Source organism: Pseudophryne corroboree, chromosome 12, assembly GCF_028390025.1.
Source record: "Pseudophryne corroboree isolate aPseCor3 chromosome 12, aPseCor3.hap2, whole genome shotgun sequence".
Classification (NCBI taxonomy): Eukaryota; Metazoa; Chordata; class Amphibia; order Anura; family Myobatrachidae; genus Pseudophryne; species Pseudophryne corroboree.
In genome coordinates, this window is record NC_086455.1 from 77,984,494 (window position 1) to 78,008,774 (window position 24,281).

Here is a 24,281-nt window from a genome sequence, read left to right on the forward strand (position 1 = left end):
ATGCAGTGTTAGAATTTTAGATAAACCAGCATTTAATTAATTTACTTTAAATTACTTTACTGTTAATTGTGTCAAAACTACAACTACTGTATTCAGTGAGATGGAAAAGTAAATGAAAGGTTTACATACCACACTTACCTTGAAGCTTCCCAGATGCCCCTTGTACTCGTTTCCAGCTTAAGACTAAGCCACACTTCTATAAAAACAAGAGGTGGTGAAAGAAAAGAAAAAAAAACCCAAAACGGGCTTTATCACCTTTGGTAAAGGGAGCCTTACTATGTGGTATGTGTGCTCATAATCATTAGAAATTTAACATATAGCATTAGCCCTGCACTGTGCCTATTGTATGAATGCTATTTAAGTTATCAAAATCAGTATTCTCATCAGGATTATCATGATGGGCACTTAAACCCAGGTCCTAACATCATGGGCACTTAAAGCCAGGTCCTTTTTACATGCCACCCTCCACTATCCTAGTGCTCCAATCTGATGAGCTACAGTGACTGTGCCATTGTGACTGCGATACTGACCAGGTAGCTCGAGAGCTGGCCCCAGCAGAGTGTAACCAGTAGAGTGGTCACGTGACTGACCGAGAGCTCAGCCAACAGCGCCCCACTGCAAGCCTCAGTGCTCTGAAAGCTTGTTGAAATTTCCTATACTAATAGCTATTAAAAGGGAACTTTGTTTGTTTAAGGCCCCCGTAACCTCCAATTAAATAAGTGCTTTCCGCTCACAAAAGTACCAAAATGCCTCAAAAACTTTAAGGTAGTAACGCAAGTATCAATGGAAATATAACAAGACTATTATTTATTGCAGTTTTACACTATACTACTATAAGAAAAATGATCTAATCACAATACCTAGAACATTTCAAATGCATTAAAACAGTCTTACCGCTAACAGCTGCCTAATAAGCATGTCTGAGGCTTTTTCAGAAATATTTCCTACAAAAACCGTGGTTGTTGGGCCACAGTTCTCATCATTTTCTTTATTTTTTAGACACATTAAGTCTTTTCGAGGTCCCATATGTTTTCCAACCATAGGTACTGTTGGTAACAAAACCTGAAGGCAGAAAACAAAATGAATGTTTTTTAGGTTTTAAATTAGTAAATAAATGTAAAAGTTGCTAATTACTTACCAGCAAATATTGCTGGACACCAAACAATGGGGCAGATGTATTAAGCCTAGAGAAGTGTTAAAGCAGTGATAAGTACAAGGTGATAACGCACCAGCCAATCAGCTCCAATATGTAAATTGACAGTTAAGAGCCGATTGGCTGGTGCATTACCACTTTGTACTTACCCCTGCTTTATCACTTCTCCAGGCTTAATACATCTGCCCCTATTTTTGTATTGTTCATGTACAAAAGCAGGAAAATCAACAATCTATAAGATATTTGCTACTGTCGAAAGAACTGATTGTATCTATTCTATAAGAGTTCTGTGTCTGGGAGGCGCAAACCTAAACTCAAACTTGCTCACTATTGGGCCGATACAGAGTTGCGGAAACATCTTACATGGTTTAGCTCTATGCATGCACTTGAGCAGTGTGTACACAACTTATGGTGCATACACACTGTGCAATATTGTTCACGTTTCGAACGATATTGGTAGGTCCTGAACGATATTGCATAATGTGTACGCACGATCCGACGTATGATGCAAGCTCCCGCGGGCTGCATGTGATGACGTACGTCGACTGCATGCAGTCTTGATGAGGCGATAGTGGGTTTTTATGTGCACATCGTACAGTGTGTACAAACGACCATGCAAACTGATTGTACGTGATGTCATCCTGGTACCTCCCTTCTCCTTATCCGGTATCTCTTATCTGCATCAGCAGCTGCATATGTGAGTGACTATCCTTCTTCTAGAGCCACTGTTTTGTCCAACAAGACCTCATCAACCATATCAGTCTCAATATTATCTGCTTCCCACAACACAGCCACAGCATAATATACAGCAACTTGATGTATGCAGGAATCCATTATAAAAATGAAAACAGCAATGGCAAAACCAAAAATTAGATCAATTTTTCTCACAGCACAAAACACAAATCCTCTCAAAGAATTAAAATGGAGGACAGTTTATAAATAAAGACTGGTTAAAACGATGTCAAATGATCTAGACACCGTACAGTGAGTAAACACAATCCTATACGAAATCATATACGATATTGTATGGGATCGCATAATGTGTACATAACCTTAGACTCCAACAGATAGGCCTATAGGCTATAACTGAAAAACACTTACACCAAGTTAAGCCATTAACCCTAAAAATGCTTAGTTGGAAAGGAAAATCATTACAGAAAGGCAGCCATAACGTTAAACATTTGGAACTAATGGTAATATGTTGAAGGGGTTTTCCCACTTTAAATAACCTCCCTTTCCAGTAAACAGTTCCTTGATACTGGTACCTTCCATGGTATAGCAACACAGCACGGCCATGGCCTGAGCACATAGCTTGTGCCTCTACTGATCACTTTTGGTGGCGCTTGGCTATCTTTGTGGAAAGAGAATGGACACAGAAGTTCTAACAGAGCAAATTATTTGCTACTATGGAGAGAGCAAAGCAGTTCCAAATGTCTCTGGAGGTCTTTATCTTCCCAAGTATATAATAAAAAAAAAAAAAAAAACAAGCACACAAACCAATCCTTCTGCCATAAGTAGAAATTAACCGAAAAAAAAATTGATTTTTTTACTTACCGTAAAATCTCTAGAGTCCATCTGGGGGGACGCTGCACCCCCTGTTCACAGGAAGTACTCCTCAGTTAAAGTTTAACAAAGCAGAGAGAGAGAAAACAAAACCAACAATAGCCAGACAAAAGGGAAGGGATCGCAGCGTCTCCCAGATGGACTCAGAGAAAGAGAAATTTTGGATTTTTTACTTACCCTAAAATCTCTATCATCCATCTGGGGGACGCTGCGCACTTACACTTGGGTGATATCCCAAAGCAAGCCAAAAGAGGATAGGGGAGGGGGCAAACAGGTGGGAAATCCGCCCCTAAGATCAGACGCCCAAGAGAGGTATTGCATCCCCCCATACCAAAAGTATGGAAACAATAGAATCCTGTGAAGGTTGCCGCTCCACACAGCTGCACAATAGAGGCACCTCCACGAACAGCCCAGAAGGCCTCAACGGCCTGAGTCGCACAATTCCGCAGAGGGTCAGGAACAGGAACAGCAGAGGACACATAAGGCTGACTGGTAGCTGATGTGACCCAACGAGCCTCAGTGTTCTTAGATACCAGTCAACCTCGCTGGGATGCACCACTAAGAACTAACAACGTGTCCGTACAGTGAGCTTCAAATGTTTCGGTTCAAGGTTGGTCTTGAACCCAGGTCTCCATATACACTGGCCTCTAGCATTAGTGCGCTGAGCCACAGCTCCTCTGTTGAAAAAAAATAGTTTTGTATGTAAAACCACTCTATCATAATAGAAAAACCAACAAAGGGGGAATGCAGTAAAGGACTGCCAGCTCAGAAACACGCCGAGCTGCGGCAATGGGCAAAAGAAAACAAAACCACCGTAAGAGGAAGGAACCGCCACCCAAAAGTGTCCAGAGGCTGGAAAGGAGATACAGGAGCAACACAGGGAAACTGTATATGCAACAAGCTGCGAAGAAAAAACACAGAACATCCGTAAGAATGTTGGTATCCGTCTCTGGAAAAGAAAAATCTAGAGCAGATCCCTGTATCTGAAGATAAGAAGACAAAGTCCTTCTGACAACTGTTCTGCAGAAAGGACATGAGGCGAAAAAGACTCAGAACTTCAGTTAAGAGGCCTTTATATTCGCACCAAAAGATGAAAAGTTTTACTGGGCACTGTGATTGGTTTGCGAGCCTGAAACATAGTCACTGACTGAGGTAAGCTTATTACTCTGATGATGCTGTTCTCCACAATCACTCCGCCACCGTCAGACGAGACAAATCCCGGTGATGACAGTTTAAAAGTGAAGATCTGGCCGAAGAGGTAGACTATAAGGAGCCTTGGCCACCCTGGTCTGAAGCATTGCAGAGCAGTGTCGAAAGGCAATTCCGGAGTGATTTAGTTAGACCGAAAGAGCCACTGGTCAAATGCGTTGAAGCACTCACTGGATCTTGCCAGAGGCAGAAACAAATATGCCAGATGAAAGTGACATGGAGCTAACACGGCGTCCATGATTGCCACAAGATGATTTCCGGAACGATCACCGTACCAAGGAAGTCCTTTTTGCAGAGACGAGAAGCCCTGAGGTCGATGTCGGCTTGTCACACAGTTACATCAAAATCAGAAAAACCTGTTGGATTATTTCACATTCTTCAGGGAAGAAAAGCATGACAACCCAGGAAGTCCGCTTCCCAGTTGTCCATTCTGGAACTGGCCGATATTACCGGAACCCAAAGTTCCGTCCTCTGCATATGTGAGACACCGTTCCAACGGCTCGCCAGCTGCAAGTGCCACTGTACATGTTTCAAAGTTCAACTGGACGCAGGATGCAAGACCATGCTAATCTTCTCTGTATCGTTCCAATTTTTTTTTTTTTAGTATATGTGCTGCCAAAGCTAGCACTTGTAGAAAGCCTTGAGCTGGAGCCAAGGCGTCGTGGATTGCGCGGAGATTGAAGTGACCGCTCCACTGCGGACCTCAATGTTTTTGAAAACCAAAGTTGAAACGCAAAACCGTAACGTCAGAGACTAGTGACTGTGGTTATGATCTTCCATGTCAAGACAGAAAATGTAGTCCTATCGGGCAGATTCAGAATGTGTTGTCGTATTTGAAGTGACATATGGAACTGTTATTTATGTAAACTTAATTCTGCCTGGGATTAATAACATAGAATTTGAGATTAAAGAATCCAGGCATGAGACCAGGAGAAGGGAGCCACCTGTAAAGTTGCCTCTATCTTGCAGAGGAAGTGTATGCCATGGATCACTGACCCCTGAGGAAACTGCAGAAAAGAGTGTATTTTGATCTGGAAATCCTGCACTCAGCCAAAAGACCGAGATACCTGGGGTCGAAAAGAAAACCCCTGAACACCATCCTCCACAAAGTAAGAAATCCGGAACCAAAGTCCACTGAAAATGAGTATGACAAAAGGTGCATGAGACGGAGCTCTTTTTGAAACAATGGACCAAATATAACAGAGATGGGAAAGTAACAGTAAAAACCCCAAGACCCTGTTAATGGGAAAGGGATTGGAATGAATACTCCCGCAATGGATAGCGAACAGACTGCAAGGATTAGAGCCTGTCTCTTGGATGAAACGCAAATAAGAGGGGTAACAAAGAATCCTGCTTGGTACGTATTCCCCGAGATTCAGAATATATGCTCATGATAGAATTCGGTATATCCAACGGACCAGTGGAATCTGAGAAAGTTGGCACTGAGAACCAGACCACCCGACTCCATGAGCCCTGCAGAGGACATATCGGAAGTCCGAGTTCCAGGTGAACAAATGCCTTCTAAGAGAACACATATTTAATTGATATTTATTTTAAATAACAAATTTTTTAGCAGCCATACTCAAAATGAGAACCCATGACCTGTTATAATGAAGGCAGACACCTTACTGCAAGAGTTATTTGCTCCTGCCTGCAAGGCACGCTTTTATTTGGGAGCAGAATTCCACAAATCGCAATCAAAATGAATATATAGGCGTCAGAATGGGCAGAGATGCAGGACTGAACAGAAATAGAATCCAAGAAAACATTGACAGAGGATAGAGCTTCAGAGGCCCAATCTGTCAATGGATCATTTGTAAAGGATCATCTTATACAATAATGGGCAACTTGCATTATGCAATCTGCAACCGCTCTAAGATCCATGCATTAGCAAGGATAGGGCGTAGGAATTTTCCTGTCAGAATGAATACCAATGTAATAACCGCCTCACTGTTGTCAATCCGCGGTGATTTAAGGTCACATACTGTACTTTAGGAAAGACAGTTGACTTAGGCCACCACATGATGGATGCGTCCACTAATTATTAGTGGTACCTCCATCAGGTCAGTGATTTCATTAACGAGAGGATAAAGAAACACTGTCTGCAAATGTGAGCCATCGGATCTGAAGCGACAATACTGTGTAGTAGAAACGGACGCAATACCCTGGAAACATGCATTGTCCCAACGTCAGGGAAGAGGTGGAAACCAATTAACTCAGTAGTCTATTTCTTATTCCTATCCTGAAGCATCCTCCCTGACAGGATTTATTTTACTAATTTCCTGAGGTAAAGCCTTAAAATGTGGATCAGACCCAGGAACGAATAGAGGGTGGTGCAGTACTCCACCAATTGGCGGTACAGCCGGAAGAAATCAGGATTTTGGTACTTACCGATAAATCCCTTTCTCCGATTCCACAGGGGCCACTGGAGCGTAGTTACAATGGGGGAAATAGTAGGCAGTAATTGGGAGCTGGCACTTTAAAATTCTAACACTGTGGCTAGCTCCTCCCCTACTATCTCCCCTCCAAGCCAGTCTACGTAAAACTGTGCCCGAGGAGAGCTGGAATAAACAAACCGTAAGGTAGAGGAGGTTAATGACGCCCTGTAAACCAGGATAACACAAATTAAACCTGGAACAGAACCTAACAAATAATAAGAATTTACTTACCGATAATTCTATTTCTCGTAGTCCGTAGTGGATGCTGGGAACTCCGTAAGGACCATGGGGAATAGCGGCTCAGCAGGAGACAGGGCACATCTAAAGAAAGCTTTAGGATCACCTGGTGTGCACTGGCTCCTCCCCCTATGACCCTCCTCCAAGCCTCAGTTAGGATACTGTGCCCGGACGAGCGTACACAATAAGGAAGGATTTTGAATCCCGGGTAAGACTCATACCAGCCACACCAATCACACTGTACAACTTGTGATCTGAACCCAGTTAACAGCATGATAATAGAGAAGCCTCTATAAAAGATGGCTCACTACAACAATAACCCAAATTTTTTGGTAACAATAATTATGTACCAGTATTGCAGACAATCCGCACTTGGGATGGGCGCCCAGCATCCACTACGGACTACGAGAAATAGAATTATCGGTAAGTAAATTCTTATTTTCTCTGACGTCCTAGTGGATGCTGGGAACTCCGTAAGGACCATGGGGATTATACCAAAGCTCCCAAACGGGCGGGAGAGTGCGGATGACTCTGCAGCACCGAATGAGAGAACTCCAGGTCCTCCTCAGCCAGGGTATCAAATTTGTAGAATTTTACAAACGTATTTGCTCCTGACCAAGTAACTGCTCGGCAAAGTTGTAAAGCCGAGACCCCTCGGGCAGCTGCCCAAGATGAGCCCACCTTCCTTGTGGAGTGGGCATTTTAAGATTTTTTGGCTGTGGCAGGCCTGCCACAGAATGTGCAAGCTGAATTGTACTACAAATCCAACGAGCAATCGTCTGCTTAGAAGCAGGAGCACCCAGTTTGTTGGGTGCATACAGGATAAACAGCGAGTCAGATTTTCTGACTCCAGCCGTCCTGGAAACATATAAAGTCCACAGTGGTGAGTGGTTCAAACCAATGTGACTTTAGGAAACTCAACACAACATTGAGATCCCAAGGTGCCACTGGAGGCACAAAAGGAGGCTGTATATGCAGTACCCCTTTTACAAATGTCTGAACTTCAGGCACTGAAGCCAGTTCCTTTTGGAAGAAAATCGACAGGGCCGAAATTTGAACCTTAATGGACCCTAATTTTAGGCCCATAGACAGTCCTGTTTGCAGGAAATGGAGGAAACGACCCAGTTGAAATTCCTCTGTAGGGGCCTTCTTGGCCTCCCACCACGCAACATATTTTCGCCAAATGCGGTGATAATGTTTTGCGGTTACGTCCTTCCTGGCCTTGACCAGGGTAGGGATGACTTCATCTGGAATGCCTTTTTCCTTCAGGATCCGGCGTTCAACCGCCAAGCCGTCAAACGCAGCCGCGGTAAGTCTTGGAACAGACAAGGCCCCTGCTGGAGCAGGTCCTTTCTTAGAGGTAGAGGCCACGGTTCGTCCGTGAGCATCTCTTGAAGTTCCGGATACCAAGTCCTTCTTGGCCAATCCGGAACCACGAGTATAGTTCTTACTCCTCTCCTTCTTATGATTCTCAGTACTTTTGGTATGAGAGGCAGAGGAGGGAACACATACACTGACTGGTACACCCACGGTGTTACCAGAGCGTCCACCGCTATTGCCTATTGTCCCCTGACCTGGCGCAATATCTGTCTAGTTTTTTGTTTAGACGGGACGCCATTATGTCCACCTTTGGTTTTTCCCAACGGTTTACAATCAGGTGGAAGACTTCTGGGTGAAGTTCCCACTCTCCCGGGTGAAGGTCGTGTCTGCTGAGGAAGTCTGCTTCCCAGTTGTCCACTCCCGGAATGAACACTGCTGACAGTGCTATCACATGATTTTCCGCCCAGCGAAGAATCCTTGCAGCTTCTGCCATTGCCCCCCTGCTTCCCGTGCCGCCCTGTCTGTTTACGTGGGCGACTGACGTGATGTTGTCCGATTGGATCAATACCGCCTGACCCTGAAGCAGGGGTTTCGCTTGACTTAGGGCATTGTAAATGGCCCTTAGTTCCAGAATGTTTATATGAAGAGATGTCTCCAGGCTTGACCATAAGCCCTGGAAATTCCTTCCCTGTGTGACTGCTCCCCAGCCTCGCAGGCTGGCATCCGTGGCCACCAGGACCCAGTCCCGAATGCCGAATCTGCGGCCCTCTAGAAGATGAGCACTCTGCAACCACCACAGGAGGGATACCCTTGTCCCCGGTGACAGGGTTATCCGCTGAAGCATCTGAAGATGCGACCCGGACCATTTGTCCAGTAGGTTCCACTGGAAAGTCTTGCGTGGAATCTGCCGAATGGGATTGCTTCGTAGGAAGCCACCATTTTTACCCAGAACCCTTGTGCATTGATGCACTGAGACTTGGTTCGGTTTTAGGAGGTTCCTGACTAGCTCGGATAACTCCCTGGCTTTCTCCTCCGGGAGAAACACCTTCTTTCTGGACTGTGTCCAGGATCATCCCTAGGAACAGAAGACAAGTCGTCGGAACCAGCTGCGATTTTGGAATATTGAGAATCCAATCGTGCTGCCGCAACACTACCTGATATAGTGCTACACCGATCTCCAACTGTTCCCTGGATCTTACCCTTATCAGGGAATCGTCCAAGTAACGGATAACTAAAATTCCCTTCCTTCGAAGGAATATCATCATTACGGTCATTACTTCAGTAAAGACCCGGGGTGCCGTGGACCATCCCTACGGCAGCGTCCGAACTGATAGTGACAGTTCTGTACCATAACCTGAAATACCCTTGGTGAGAAGGGTAAATTTTGACATGAAGGTAAGCATCCTTGATGTCCCGAGACATCATGTAGTCCCCTTCTTCCAGGTTTGCAATTACTGCTCTGAGTGACTCAATTTTGAATTTGAACCTCTGTATGCAAGTGTTCAAAGATTTTAGATTTTAAAATCGGTCTCACCGAGCCGTCTGGCTTCGGTACCACAATAGTGTGGAATAATACCCCGTTCCCTGTTGCAGGAGGGGTACCTTGATTATCACCTGCTGGGAATACAGCTTGTGAATGGTTTCCAAAACTGCCTCCCTGTCAGCGGGAGACGTCGGTAAAACAGACCTTTGGAAACGGCGAGGGTGATACGTCTCGAATTCCAATTTGTACCCCTGAAATATTACCTGAAGGATCCAGGGGTCTACTTGCGAGTGAGCCCACTGCGCACTGAAATTCATTGAGAACGGGACCCCACCGTGTCTGAACTTGTAAAGCCCTAGCGTCATACTGAGGGCTTGGCAGAGGCGGAAAAGAGTTTCTGTTCCTTGGAACTGGCTGATCTCTGCAGCCATTTTCCTCTCCCTCTGTCACGAGCAGAAAAGAGGAACCCTTTTGTCCGCTTGCCAACCAGGCCTGCGCCTGATAATACGGCGTCTTATTTTGAGAGGCGACCTGGGGTACATCCCCTCTTTTAAGGCAATACTTCCAAATGCCGTTTGGAATCCGCATCACCTGACCACTTTACTGGTATAATTGGACAACGCACTTATACTTGATGCCAGTCGGCAAATATTCCGCTGTGCATCATGCATATATAGAAATGCATCTTTTAATTGCTCTATAGGCAATAATATACTGTCCTTATCTAGGATATCATATTTCCAGTCAGGGAATCCGACCACGCCAACCCAGCACTGCACATCCAGGCTGAGGCGATTGCTGGTCGCAGTATAACACCAGTATGTGTGTAAATACATTTTAGGATACCCTCCTGCTTCCTATCAGCAGGATCCTTAAGGGCGGCCATCTCAAGAGAGGGTAGAGCCCTTGTTCTTACAAGCGTGTGAGCGCCTTATCCCCCCTAGGGGGTGTTTCCCAACGCACCCTAACCTCTGGCGGGAAAAGGTATACTGCCAATAACTTTTTAGAAATTATCAATTGTTATCGGGGGGAAACCCACGCATTTTATTTCTCAGATTCAGGAAAACTACAGGAAGTTTTTCCTCACCAACATAATACCCCTTTTTTTTGGTGGTATTCATATTATCAGAAAAGTGTAAACTTTTTTCATTGCCTCAATCATGCAATGTGTGGCCCTATTTGGAAATCACGGGTTTTCTCTTCACCGTCGACACAGGAGTCAGTATCCGTGTCGGCGTCTGTATCTGAGGTAACGGGCGCTTTAGAGCCCCTGTATGAGACGTCTGGACATGCACAAGCTGAGTAGCCGGCTGTCTCATGTCAACCACTGTCTTTTATACAAAGCTGACACTGTCACGCAATTTCCACAGTACATCCACTCAGGTGTCGACCCCCCAGGGGGTGACAACACTATTACAGACACTCTACTCCGTCTCCTCATCATTTTTCTCCGCATACATGTCGACACAAACGTACAGACACACAGCACACACACAGGGAATGCTCTGATAGAGGACAGGACCCCACTAGCCCTTTGGGGAGACAGAGGGAGAGTTTGCCAGCACACACCAGAGCGCTATATATATACAGGGATAACCTTATATAAGTGTTTTTCCCTTTATAGCTGCTGTATTGTTTATACTGCGCCTAATTTGTGCCCCCCTCTCTTTTTTAACCCCTTTCTGTAGTGTAGTGACTGCAGGGGAGAGCCAGGGAGCTTCCCTCCAACTGAGCTGTGAGGGAAAATGGCGCCAGTGTGCTGAGGAGATAGGCTCCGCCCCTTTCTCGGCGTCCTTATCCGTTTTCTTGTATGTTTTGGCAGGGGTTAAATGCATCCATATAGCCCAGGAGTTATATGTGATGCATTTATTTTAGCCATAAAAGGTTTTCTAACGATTTATTGCGTCTCAGGGCGCTGCCCCCCCAGCGCCCTGCACCCTCAGTGACCGGAGTGTGAAGTGTGCTGAGAGCAATGGCGCACAGCTGCGGTGCTGTGCGCCTACCTTTATCTGAAGACAGGAAAGTCTTCTGCCGCCGATTTTTCCGGACCTCTTCGCTCTTCTGGCTCTGTAAGGGGGCCGGCGGCGCGGCTCCGGTGACCCATCCAGGCTGAACCTGTGATCGTCCCTCTGGAGCTAATGTCCAGTAGCCTAAGAAGCCCAATCCACTCTGCACGCAGGTGAGTTCGCTTCTTCTCCCCTTAGTCCCTCGATGCAGTGAGCCTGTTGCCAGCAGGTCTCACTGAAAATAATAAACCTCAACTAAAACTTTCACAAAGAGCTCAGGAGAGCCCCTAGTGTGCACCCTTCTCGTCGGGCACAGAAATCTAACTGAGGCTTGGAGGAGGGTCATAGGGGGAGGAGCCAGTGCACACCAGGTGATCCTAAAGCTTTCTTTAGATGTGCCCTGTCTCCTGCGGAGCCGCTATTCCCCATGGTCCTTACGGAGTTCCCAGCATCCACTAGGACGTCAGAGAAAAACAGGATAACCTGAACTCAACACGCAGGCACCTAGTGATCTGCAAACCGTCAAGCAAAAAACAAAGGAGGAAACAGCGCTGGGCGGGCGTCCAGTGGCCCCTGTGGAATCGGAGAAAGGGATTTATCGGTAAGTACCAAAATACTGATTTCTCCTTCATCCACTAGGGGCCACTGGAGCGTAGTTACAATGGGGACGTCCCAGAGCTCCCAAAACGGGTGGGAGAGCGCTGAGAGTCCTGTAAAACCGCTCGGCCAAACTGTGATGCAGAGGCCGCAAAAGTGTCAAACTTGTAGAATTTGACAAACGTATGTCGGCCCGACCAAGTAGCCACCCGACATAAAGTAGTCACGGAGACCCCACGGGCAGCCGCCCACGAAGGTCCCACAACGCTCGTAGAGTGCGCTGAAATGGAAAACGGAGGCTCCCGAGCAACCGCCAATAAGACTGTCTGATGGTCAGATGTATCCAACGGCCCAGCTTATGCTGGGACCCCGGCTATTTAGTACGGGAGCATCGTACAGAACAAAGAAGAAAACACTTCGTCGAATAGCCGAAGACCTCTGTAGAGCGAGTCGGCGAGCCCTGACAACATTCAAAGAGGGCCGAAAACACCAGTGTCAGATTTATATGAAAAACGGACATCACCCCTGGAAGAAAACGGCCGCTAAGTCTGAAGCTCAGCCGTAACCCCAGTCGAAAAGGGGAAGTTGCCAATAGAGAACTCCCTGAAACAGAGCCCGAACTTACGGCCGCCAGGCTAATTTCTTTTTGAAAGAAAACCGAAAGATCAGAAACCTAAAATTCAGGTCAACGTAGTTTGAAGCGCAGCCGAGCAAACCACCCAAAGAAACCAAAGATGACGGCTGAATGGTAAACCAAAAGGGGAAAACCCCTGTTATCCACACTATGCCCCATAAAGTTTCCCAAAGTGGCTAAAGCGAGAAGAGGTAACAGACTTCCGAAATCGGGGCCCAGTAGGCATAACCGAACTAGGGAACTCCTCCCTTCTGAGGTCTCGTTTACAGTCACGCCGTTAAACGAAACCAGTGTAAGATTGAACAAAGAAAAGGACCCTGTTGAAGTAGACAGTACTGCAGAGGTAGGAGCCAAGGCTCCTCCACTGACAACAGGTGCAGGTTGGATCCTTAAGTCATGCGCGGCCAAACCGGAGCCACCGGGAGGACTAGCGCGCATTCTCCCCTCCTGTGTTACCGAAAGTGAGGTAGAAATAGAAAAAGGAGGCAAGATAGACTAACCAGAAACTCCAAGGAGCCCTGAGGGCATCCTCGGCTACTGCCATCAGAGCTCACTTCCGAGAGTAGTAAAGGGCTAAAGAGTCATTCAGAACACCCTGAGGTCGATCCGAAATCTCCGCCAACAGCGGACCAGCTGACAAAACTCCGGGGAATGTCCCCTCACCCGGGAGTCTGACCTGGCGGCTTGACCTGGAAAGAAGATTGTTGTCCTACGCTCAGAGGGGAATGTAGGCGACCACTCATCGTGTCGCAACTTGACTGAAAAAAAGAGAGTACCTGGTCCCGAGGAAGGAAAAATCCTCTGACGGACCGAGTTGAGAACCGTCTATGAGGAGCATAAATTGGACCCGTGTCGAACCAGAAGCTCCTGGATCCTCCGGATATTCAGAAGCAACCTAATCTGCAGAGTGGGATTCCAGCAGTAGATTTTCCAATTAGGGAACAAACGTCAGTTCCCGCCTTTGAAAAAGAGCTATTCTGTGATCTTCCTGAACCCTGTGGGAGCGGAAGAGAGACCGAATGGAAAGGACTGACAGTGAAAATTAGTATCCTGTAATGCGACTCTGAGAAAAGCCCGATGAGGAAACTCAACAGAGTTCAGTAAACAGGCATCCCTGAAGACAAGGGACGCGTAAAACCCCCTTTCTTCTTCAAACTAGCAATCACCGACTGAAGGGATTCTAAGGCCAGAATAGGTCTGGCCGAGCCATCTGGCTTCTGCACGGGAAAAGAAAATAAAGGCCTGAAAAATGCCCCGCTTCAAATGATCTGTGAAAACAGGGATCAACACCCTTTGCGGTTAGAAGCATCTGTAGCGCCGCCTGCAGTATGACTCTCTTGTCATCATAAACCGGCCGACCCATGCCGAGGGACCCCTGAGACGGTTGGACTCCAAAATCGAGTCTGTAACCGCCCAAGCCTTCCCAGTCCTCCCAGTAGGACCACCGACATGCGCTTACCCTGGGACCCTCCAGGTGGTAGGAAGGTCTGACCTGCGGTGGGTGTGTTGGATGACCTAAAATCAGACTGGACCGAGGATGCTGAACCTCTGCTTCAGCCTGTTACCATGAGATCCCTTGGCGATGACATGGAGTCGAAAGCCTGAAAGGGCACGGAAAGATCTAAAGGAAAGACCGGTAAAGGTCCGTCTTGGAGCTGGGGCAGCAGTAGGGGAAAGAAAAGTGGACTTACCCCCAATGGTTCGAGAAATCATGCCTTAGGATTCCATGTTCACCTGTCACTGTCGCAGCCCCAGAGGTCGTCGGGTTAAGACAGCCCAAGCGAAAATGCAGGTTCCGAATATACAGACATGTAGACCTCAAAAGAATATAAAGCAGAATCGGGATTCTGATCTGTCCCAAAGCATCAGTTGATCCTGATGCGAATTATCCTGTAACCTAGAGAACAATTGTTCCACAACCTACCTGCTCCGGACAAGGTCGAACCCCTGCTGTTGCATATGTCTCTCAGATGGATCCCTCAGCAAGGTTGCCCCAGGAAAACGGCAGCCTGTTGGACCGGCGATACATTGAGGGGTATACCCTGGAGAGGTCTGATATCGTTTCCTGCTATCTGCGGGAAAAGGATAGGCAAACAAACATTGTTCGATACCTGAAATTGTGAATTTGGATGTCTCCCGGCCGCCTACCGGAGCATGCCCAGCTCATTCGAAACTGAACAAGTCTCTGTCATTTCTTCCTTGGCGTCAAACCCCGAGGGACCTGAAGTGTCCGACCTCTTTACCTGCAGCACCAGACGAACTGCTGTACAATACGCCTCAATATCCTGAGATACTGGTTCAGACTCCACCGAAACAATCAGTATCTCGTGTAACATGGAGGTTAGCAAGATCCTTTTAGAAACCTGAAAACGTGCAGTCGGATGTCTCCAGTACCCAGAGACCCTGGTTCGGACTCCACCGAAAACAGATATCCTCAGTATCCCGGACATCTATTGCCTCCTTCCAGAGAGGTCTCTCATCCGCCGCGTCGACCTGGGAAGAAGAAATGACGAATGGGGTCTCTGGTAACGGTGACCTTACCTGCATAAGCTGAGCTGTTCAAACAGGAACGTTCTGCAGCTGCATTGAGGGCTAAGCAGATGGCTCCACCGCACAATCTACACATAACAGAGAATTCTCTGTCCTGGGTGTTACGTTTAGTTAAACGAAAAGAGAAAAAACAGGTTAAAGAAGTGTAACCCTCTATAAACTCTGCACTATAACGTGCAGTGATAGGCACATTTCCCTTAAAGTTGGTGATTGTTGGAATTCAATCTGTGTTCAGATGTCCCCTCTATAAGCGTACCGAGCCACAGCGGCTATTTGGCTGATACCACACACATTCCCCAAATTACACACAGTATTATTACCAAGTGAAACAAAGGAGTAATAAAGGGGTGACAACACCCTCCCTGTATGTAGTGTACTGCTAATTTAGTAAGCTCCGCTGGTTGCCCAAAATGGCGGCCAGCCTGTGAGTAAAGCCGGGGGAAAAATTAATGTGGCAGGGTGAAGATATGTGGGACGTGAACCCAGGTCTGTGTTATTATAATAAATGTCGGTGGAGCTTGTAGTTTTATCTTATTGTAAATATTCAGTAAGCGTAACTGTGCCCTGATATAGAGCAGTAGTGAGCTGGCTCCATATTCTATAAACAGGGGACTCTGTGTTGAATTAACAGCCATAGCCCCCCTGACAAAGGGGCACTGACCTGAGAGTTAGGGTTAAGCCCCACTATGGCGCCTAACTTTAAAATCAACGGTGCTAGTTGATCATATATGCATATATAGATATAATCCAATATAATATTATATATAAAACAAACTATATAAAATATAATATACATACAACAAAATATGTATATATATATATATATATATATATATATATATATATAAATAGAAGAAGAATGGAGGGCGCAGGTATAATTCAACAAGTTCACAATTTCATTTATTTCGAACATATGCTCACATACATCAAGGTTTAAAACGGTACACTCAGTCCTCCGGTCTATCCAGCATCGGACCCGCTCTCTCCCGTCGATGAATCTCCTTCTACCGTAGGGATCACGGATATCGTCTGCTCTACCACCGGGACCAGGATAAAGTTCAGACCATCTGTCCTTCGCTCCACAGGCCACGCCCAACGCGTTTCGTCAATGGACTATATATATATATATATATATATATAGTGGTGGGCAACGATTAAAATTTCTAATCGCGATTAATCGCATGATTTTCTCAGATTAATCGCGATTAATCGCATTGTTATGCGCAAGATTCAATAATGAATTCAAAAGTAGTGTATTGCGCTCCTGGTTGGCTGCCAGTACTCAAGGTCCGATTGGCTCGCTGGTGGCCAGCAATACACTTGAAATGGCACCGGCGCTGTCACAGTCTCCATGGCTGCCTGCAGCTAACTACTGTATGCACCACTCATGTCCCCCCCAGTGCCAGATATCCCCCAGTGCCAGATAAGCCCCCAGGGCCAGGTATACATGCCCCCCAGTGACAGATGTACCCCCAGTGCCAGGTATACATGCCCCCCAGTGACAGATTTACCCCCAGTGCCAGGTATACACGTCCCCCAGTGCCAGATATCCCCCTAGGGCCAGATATGCCCCCAGTGCCAGATATGCCCCCAGTGCCAGGTACACATGTCCTCCCAGGGCAAGATATCCCCCAGGGCCAGATATCCCCCAGTGCCAGGTATACATGCCCCCCAGTGCCAGATATCCCCCCAGGGCCAGGTACACAAGTCCCCCCAGTGCCAGGTATACATTCCCCCCCCCAGTGCCAGATATCTAAGTTCCCGCGTACTTGCACTGCTGCCCATTCCTCCCCCCTGCATTCTACAAAACTTACATTTTGAGGGGACCCGGGAGGCAGCAGCAAAGATCGGGACAGGGCCAGCTGCCTGCGAACTGCCAGGCAGCCACGGCATGGAGGAACAGAGCTGCAACGCTATTCTAACTACAATGCCGTCCGTGAGCCAATCGGAGGTCACGGGCTGGCAGCCAATCAGGAGCTGCCAAATGGCAGCTCCTGATTGGCTGCCGGTCCATGACCTCCGATTGGCTCACGGACGGCATTGTAGTTAGAATAGCGCCGCGGCTTAGCCTCTATCCTTCCAAGGCAGCTGCCGGTGCGCAGCGTTAAAATAATTGTCGCCCGTTAATTAGTTAATGCGTTAACGCGATATTATCGCGTTAACTTGCCCAGCCTTAATATATATACATATATATATATATATATATATATATATATATAGAACAAGAGTGTTTCCCCAGGGAGCTAGTGATTTTACTCGGTATGTCAACAAATTTAACACATATAAAAAAATAGTCATAAATCTTAGACTTATTTATTTTTAAATAAAACACAGTATGATATGAACTGTATCACATTAAATCCAAAATGACAATCCGTATTCCATACATATAATGATGTTGATAACAATTCAATTCACTCATATATGAGTATACAGATGATCTTCCTTGAAGAAATGACAAAATCGCTGTCTTAACCCAACGCGTTTCGTCTTACAGACTTCATCAGGGGTATTTTATTTACAATCAAAAATCACAGTATGGACAAGTAGTTTAATGTGTCTTCAATAAGCAGGTAAAAACACTTAAAAAGTGATATCGAACTCGATTACACCATATGGCATATCTCTTTAGCCGAATATTCAATATGGCACATTCTATGTTTGTTTAATGATTCCAGCTTGGTAAGGTGATTTCTAATAGCAATATTGGTGGAACCAATGATAATAAGAACAGCTCTTAGAGCAGCTTCCCACTATATGGTGGACAGAAAATCGTAATCGTGCCTCTACACTGTTAGCAATGCTTCTGCAGCAGCCAGAAGCATTGCTAACAGTGTAGAGGCACGATTACGATTTTCTGTCCACCATATAGTGGGAAGCTGCTCTAAGAGCTGTTCTTATTATCATTGGTTCCACCAATATTGCTATTAGAAATCACCTTACCAAGCTGGAATCATTAAACAAACATAGAATGTGCCATATTGAATATTCGGCTAAAGAGATATGCCATATGGTGTAATCGAGTTCGATATCACTTTTTAAGTGTTTTTACCTGCTTATTGAAGACACATTAAACTACTTGTCCATACTGTGATTTTTGATTGTAAATAAAATACCCCTGATGAAGTCTGTAAGACGAAACGCGTTGGGTTAAGACAGCGATTTTGTCATTTCTTCAAGGAAGATCATCTGTATACTCATATATGAGTGAATTGAATTGTTATCAACATCATTATATGTATGGAATACGGATTGTCATTTTGGATTTAATGTGATACAGTTCATATCATACTGTGTTTTATTTAAAAATAAATAAGTCTAAGATTTATGACTATTTTTTTATATGTGTTAAATTTGTTGACATACCGAGTAAAATCACTAGCTCCCTGGGGAAACACTCTTGTTCTGTTCATAACCATTATACCCCATCTAACAGGGGGTATTTTCCCTAAGGTGCAGCTCTATATAGCATCAGCGCGAGACAGGTCTTATATTTTTCACAATATATATATATATATATATATATATATATATATATATATATATATATATATATATATATATATAGAACAAGTGGAAGGACTGCGGCACTCAAATTTAAAGATGAAAAAAAAAGGCTGATTTATTGGAACAAAGCCATCATTAAAATGCCGTGTGAAGCCAACGTTTCGGTGCCAATGGCCGTGAACAGCTGTTACTCCCACGTGACCGTACAACAAACCAAGTCCTACCATGGAAAATGGCGTTCACTACTTCGAGTCAGGTCGTGCAAAGGGCGAGTAGGGCTCTTTGGCCAATTGTTGCCACAGACAAGGATTTACCTTGCTTTCGAAACAAAAAACCTATGGCATGTTTCACCAGGGGCAGAAATATACGCGACATGGTGGTCCACACCGACATCACCGGTTTCAACCAAACAACAGCGGAACCACATTTTATGACAAGACCTCCTGGTTGCTATAAATGCCCACGATGCACTACCTGTAATCACATGCTTACAGGCAGTTGCTTTCAACATCCACACACGAATCGGAGCTTTCAGATCAAGTTTGCATTATCATGCCTCTCCACCCATGTAGTCTACATTATAATCTGCCCATGTAACAAGTATTATGTGGGCAAAACCACACGGACAGTACGAGAACGTATGGCCCTCCATCGTTCAGCCATCAGTAAAGCCTTAAAGACCAAGGTGGCTGAACAACCTGTGGCCCGCCATTTCCTTACTGCAGGTCACACTTTAGCGCAACTAAAACACATTCTGATTGATCACACACCAGCGTCCATCAGAGGTGGTGACCGCGACGGTAAACTGCTCAAGTGTGAGAGCAGGTGGATTCACGTCCTAAACACTGTAGCCCCTCACGGAATGAATGAGAGACTCAATTGGAATGTGTTCCGTTGACAATTAGACATTGAGTCCCTTCAAGTGACCTGCACCCCAATTATGCCAGCCCATGTAACTGTTCCATCTAGCCATGCCTCATATGCTGCGGGTGTGGTCTATTGCGATCACCTGCTGCCCATCATAAGCATAACTCATAGGAGTGGGCATTAGCAAATTTGTTTATTAATTATCATTCTTGCATATCACTGTTTATTTCTATATACTTGTTGATTCATATTTAGCCCACTAATGAATTATGCTTTTTGTGTTTGACATGCAGGCGTCTGCGGTGAGGGCCGGGGAGATGAATCAGCGGTCTCCTGCAGATGGCACCGGCAAACAGACGCGTCGCCAGGACGACGGGACGCGTTGCCAAGGTAACCATTGCGGATCCTGTCTGACGTCACCGGACGTGACGCACCCGTGACTTCGGTAGGCGGAAGCGCACGCCGGACCCGGCTCTCCCGCGGCGGTGACTGTTTTCCCCTATTTAGGTGAGTGCAATTTATGTGTATTGTTTGTTCAACTTGTATATGCCTGCCTTGAAAACGGTGCTTGGCACCGAAACGTTGGCTTCACACGGCATTTTAATGATGGCTTTGTTCCAATAAATCAGCCTTTTTTTTTCATCTTTAAATTTGAGTGCCGCAGTCCTTCCACTTGTTCTATTACATTCCTACTGAAGGCACCGCATCAGATTGATCACAGCTACGAGTGACGGTTCTTTTTTGCACAATATATATATATATATATATATGCATGCAGAATTTCGGCGGCACTCAGGAATATAAATCACACAGACGCAGCCACTTAGAGCAAGCCAACGTTTCAATGCTGTCGCATTTTCGTCAATGCCCTGACGAAAATGCGACAGCATTGAAACGTTGGCTTGCTCTAAGTGGCTGCGTCTGTGTGATTTATTTTCCTGAGTGCCGCCGAAATTCTGCATATACTTGGCAGCTTTGCTGCATTTTACGGAAGGCAAGGGGGACAGAAATTCTTTTATTAGTGAGTGCCGGATCTCACAGAAATTATATTATATATATATACATATATATATATATATATATATATATATATATATATATATATATATATATATATATATATATATATATATACATACATATACACACACACACACACACGCACACAGTACAACTATATACATTTATATATCATATATATGTTAGATCACTCAGTTGTCCCTGCGATTAGTGTGGTGTGCCACAGGAGGAACACATTGAGAAAAGCTACTCACTGCAGTGATGAGAAGACCCTGACAATCACAGCAAGCAGTGGAGTCCGGGTAGAGGTTTCCCCTGCAGAGAGGAAATGGCCGCCAGCACCAACAGAGCCGCAGGTGGCAGCCGGGAGCCGAGGTCTAAGACGGGAGTAAGCCCCGCCCCCCGTTATGGCGCCCAATTTAAAAACTTTACCGTTCCAGCACCCAGTCAGCGGGGAGCGTCCTGCCTACCCCGCCGGTCACACGAGCCGCGGCCGGGGAGCTGAGCCCGCCAAGCAGAGCGGGAGAAAGCTCCGCCCCCTAACAAGTGCTCCGATGTTTAAAGTACCAAGCTCCAGCGCAAACTTAGCGGGGAGCGCCCGCATCCCCTGATGGCCCTGCGAGCCGCGGCCGGGGGCGCTTAGCCCGCCGAGTCGAGCGGGATTAAGCTCCGCCCCCCTAGTAATGGCGCTGAAGTATAAAAATAAGAATTTACTTACCGATAATTCTATTTCTCGGAGTCCGTAGTGGATGCTGGGGTTCCTGAAAGGACCATGGGGAATAGCGGCTCCGCAGGAGACAGGGCACAAAAAGTAAAGCTTTAGGATCAGGTGGTGTGCACTGGCTCCTCCCCCTATGACCCTCCTCCAAGCCTCAGTTAGGATACTGTGCCCGGACGAGCGTACACAATAAGGAAGGATTTATGAATCCCGGGTAAGACTCATACCAGCCACACCAATCACACTGTACAACCTGTGATCTGAACCCAGTTAACAGTATGATAACAGCGGAGCCTCTGAAAGATGGCTCACAACAATAATAACCCAATTTTTGTAACTATGTACAAGTATTGCAGATAATCCGCACTTGGGATGGGCGCCCAGCATCCACTACGGACTCCGAGAAATAGAATTATCGGTAAGTAAATTCTTATTTTCTCTATCGTCCTAGTGGATGCTGGGGTTCCTGAAAGGACCATGGGGATTATACCAAAGCTCCCAAACGGGCGGGAGAGTGCGGATGACTCTGCAGCACCGAATGAGAGAACTCCAGGTCCTCCTTAGCCAGGTTATCAAATTTGTAGGATTTTACAAACGTGTTTGCCCCTGACTAAATAGCCGCTCGGCAAAGTTGTAAAGCCGAGACCCCTCGGGCAGCCGCCCAAGATGAGCCCACCTTCCTTGTGGAATGGGCATTTACATATTTTGGCTGTGGCAGGCCTGCCACAGAATGTGCAAGCTGAATTGTATTACACATCCAACTAGCAAAAGTCTGCTTAGAAGCAAGAGCACCCAGTTTGTTGGGTGCATACAGGATAACAGCAAGTCAGTTTTCCTGACTCCACCCGTCCTGGAACCTATATTTTCAGGGCCCTGACCACATCTAGCAACTTGGAGTCCTCCAAGTCCCTAGTAGGCGCAAGACACCACAATAAGCTGGTTCAGGTGAAACACTGACACCACCTTAGGGAGAGAACTGGGGACGAGTCCGCAGCTCTGCCCTGTCCGAATGGACAAACAGATATGGGCTTTTTTGAGAAAAAAACCACCAATTTGACACTCGCCTGGTCCAGGCCAGGTCCAAGAGCATGTTCACTTTTCATGTGAGATGCTTCAAATCCACAGATTTGACTGGTTTTAAACCAATGTGTTTTGAGGAATCCCAGAACTACGTTGAGATCCCACAGTGCCACTGGAGGCACAAAAGGGGGTTGTATATGCAATACTCCCTTGACAAACTTCTGGACTTCAGGAACTGAAGCCAATTCTTTCTGGAAGAAAAATCGACAGGGCCGAAATTTGAACCTTAATGGACCCCAATTTGAGGCCCATAGACACTCCTGTTTGCAGGAAATGCAGGAATCGACCGAGTTGAAATTTCTTCGTGGGGCCTTCCTGGCCTCACACCACGCAACATATTTTCGCCACATGTGGTGATAATGTTGTGCGGTCACCTCCTTTCTGGCTTTGACCAGGGTAGGAATGACCTCTTCCTGAATGCCTTTTCCCTTAGGATCCGGCGTTCCACCGCCATGCCGTCAAACGCAGCTGCGGTAAGTCTTGGAACAGACATGGTACTTGCTGAAACAAGTCCCTTCTTAGCGGCAGAGGCCATAAGTCCTCTGTGAGCATCTCTTGAAGTTCCGGGTACCAAGTCCTTCTTGGCCAATCCGGAGCCATGAGTATAGTTCTTACTCCTCTACGTCTTATAATTCTCAGTACCTTAGGTATGAAAAGCAGAGGATGGAACACATACACCGACTGGTACACCCACGGTGTTACCAGAACGTCCACAGCTATTGCCTGAGGGTCTCTTAACCTGGCGCAATACCTGTCCCGTTTTTTGTTCAGACGGGACGCCATCATGTCCACCTTTGGTAATTCCCAACGGTTTACAATCATGTGGAAAACTTCCCCATGAAGTTCCCACTCTGCCGGGTGGAGGTCGTGCCTACTGAGGAAGTCTGCTTCCCAGTTTCCATTCCCGGAATGAAACACTGCTGACAGTGCTATCACATGATTTTCCGCCCAGCGAAAAGTCCTTGCAGTTTTTGCCACTGCCCTCCTGCTTCTTGTGCCGCCCTGTCTATTTACGTGGGCGACTGCCGTGATGTTTTATCCCACTGGATCAATACCGGCTGACCTTGAAGCAGAGGTCTTGCTAAGCTTAGAGCATTATAAATTTACCCTTAGCTATATTTATGTGGAGAAAAGTCTCCAGACTTGATCACACTCCCTGGAAATTTTTTCCTTGTGTGACTGCTCCCCAGCCTCTCGGGCTGGCCTCCGTGGTCACCAACATCCAAAACTGAATGCCGAATCTGCGGCCCTCTAGAAGATGAGCACTCTGTAACCACCACAGGAGAGACACCCTTGTCCTTGGATATAGGGTTATCCGCTGATGCATCTGAAAATGCGATCCGGACCATTTGTCCAGCAGATCCCACTGAAAAGTTCTTGCATGAAATCTGCCGACTGGAATTGCTTCGAAGGAAGTCACCATTTTTTTACCATGGCCCTTGTGCAATGATGCACTGATTTTAGGAGGTTCCTGACTAGCTCGGATAACTCCCTGGCTTTCTCTTCCGGGAGAAACACCTTTTTCTGGACTGTGTCCAGAATCATCCCTAAGCACAGGAGACTTGTTGTCGGGATCAGCTGCGATTTTGGAATATTTAGAATCCACCCCTGCTGTTGTAACAGTATCCGAGATAGTGCTACTCCGACCTCCAACTGTTCCCTGGACTTTGCCCTTATCAGGAGATCGTCCAAGTAAGGGATAATTAAGACGCCTTTTCTTCGAAGAAGAACCATCATTTCGGCCATTACCTTGGTAAAGACCCGGGGTGCCGTGGACAATCCAAACGGCAGCGTCTGAAACTGATAGTGACAGTTCTGTACCACGAACCTGAGGTACCCTTAGTGATAAGGGCAAATTTGGGACATGGAGGTAAGCATCCCTGATGTCTCGGGACACCA

At 46.3% G+C, this 24,281-nt stretch overlaps 1 protein-coding gene across 3 annotated transcripts in view; it reads right to left on the bottom strand.

Annotated features, from left to right (window-relative positions):
- RBM25 (RNA binding motif protein 25) overlaps positions 1–24,281 on the bottom strand; it is a 228,273-nt gene that overhangs the window by 124,619 nt on the left and 79,373 nt on the right. For 2 of the 3 annotated variants that reach the window (XM_063947680.1, XM_063947678.1), the window contains exons 4-5: positions 895–1,062; positions 130–196 (exon numbers count right to left, since the gene is read on the bottom strand). In XM_063947680.1, coding sequence (XP_063803750.1) covers positions 130–196; positions 895–1,062 — 235 coding nt within the window. The remainder of the gene's footprint in view (positions 1–129; positions 197–894; positions 1,063–24,281) is intronic. The other variant, XM_063947679.1, reaches the window with a different exon arrangement.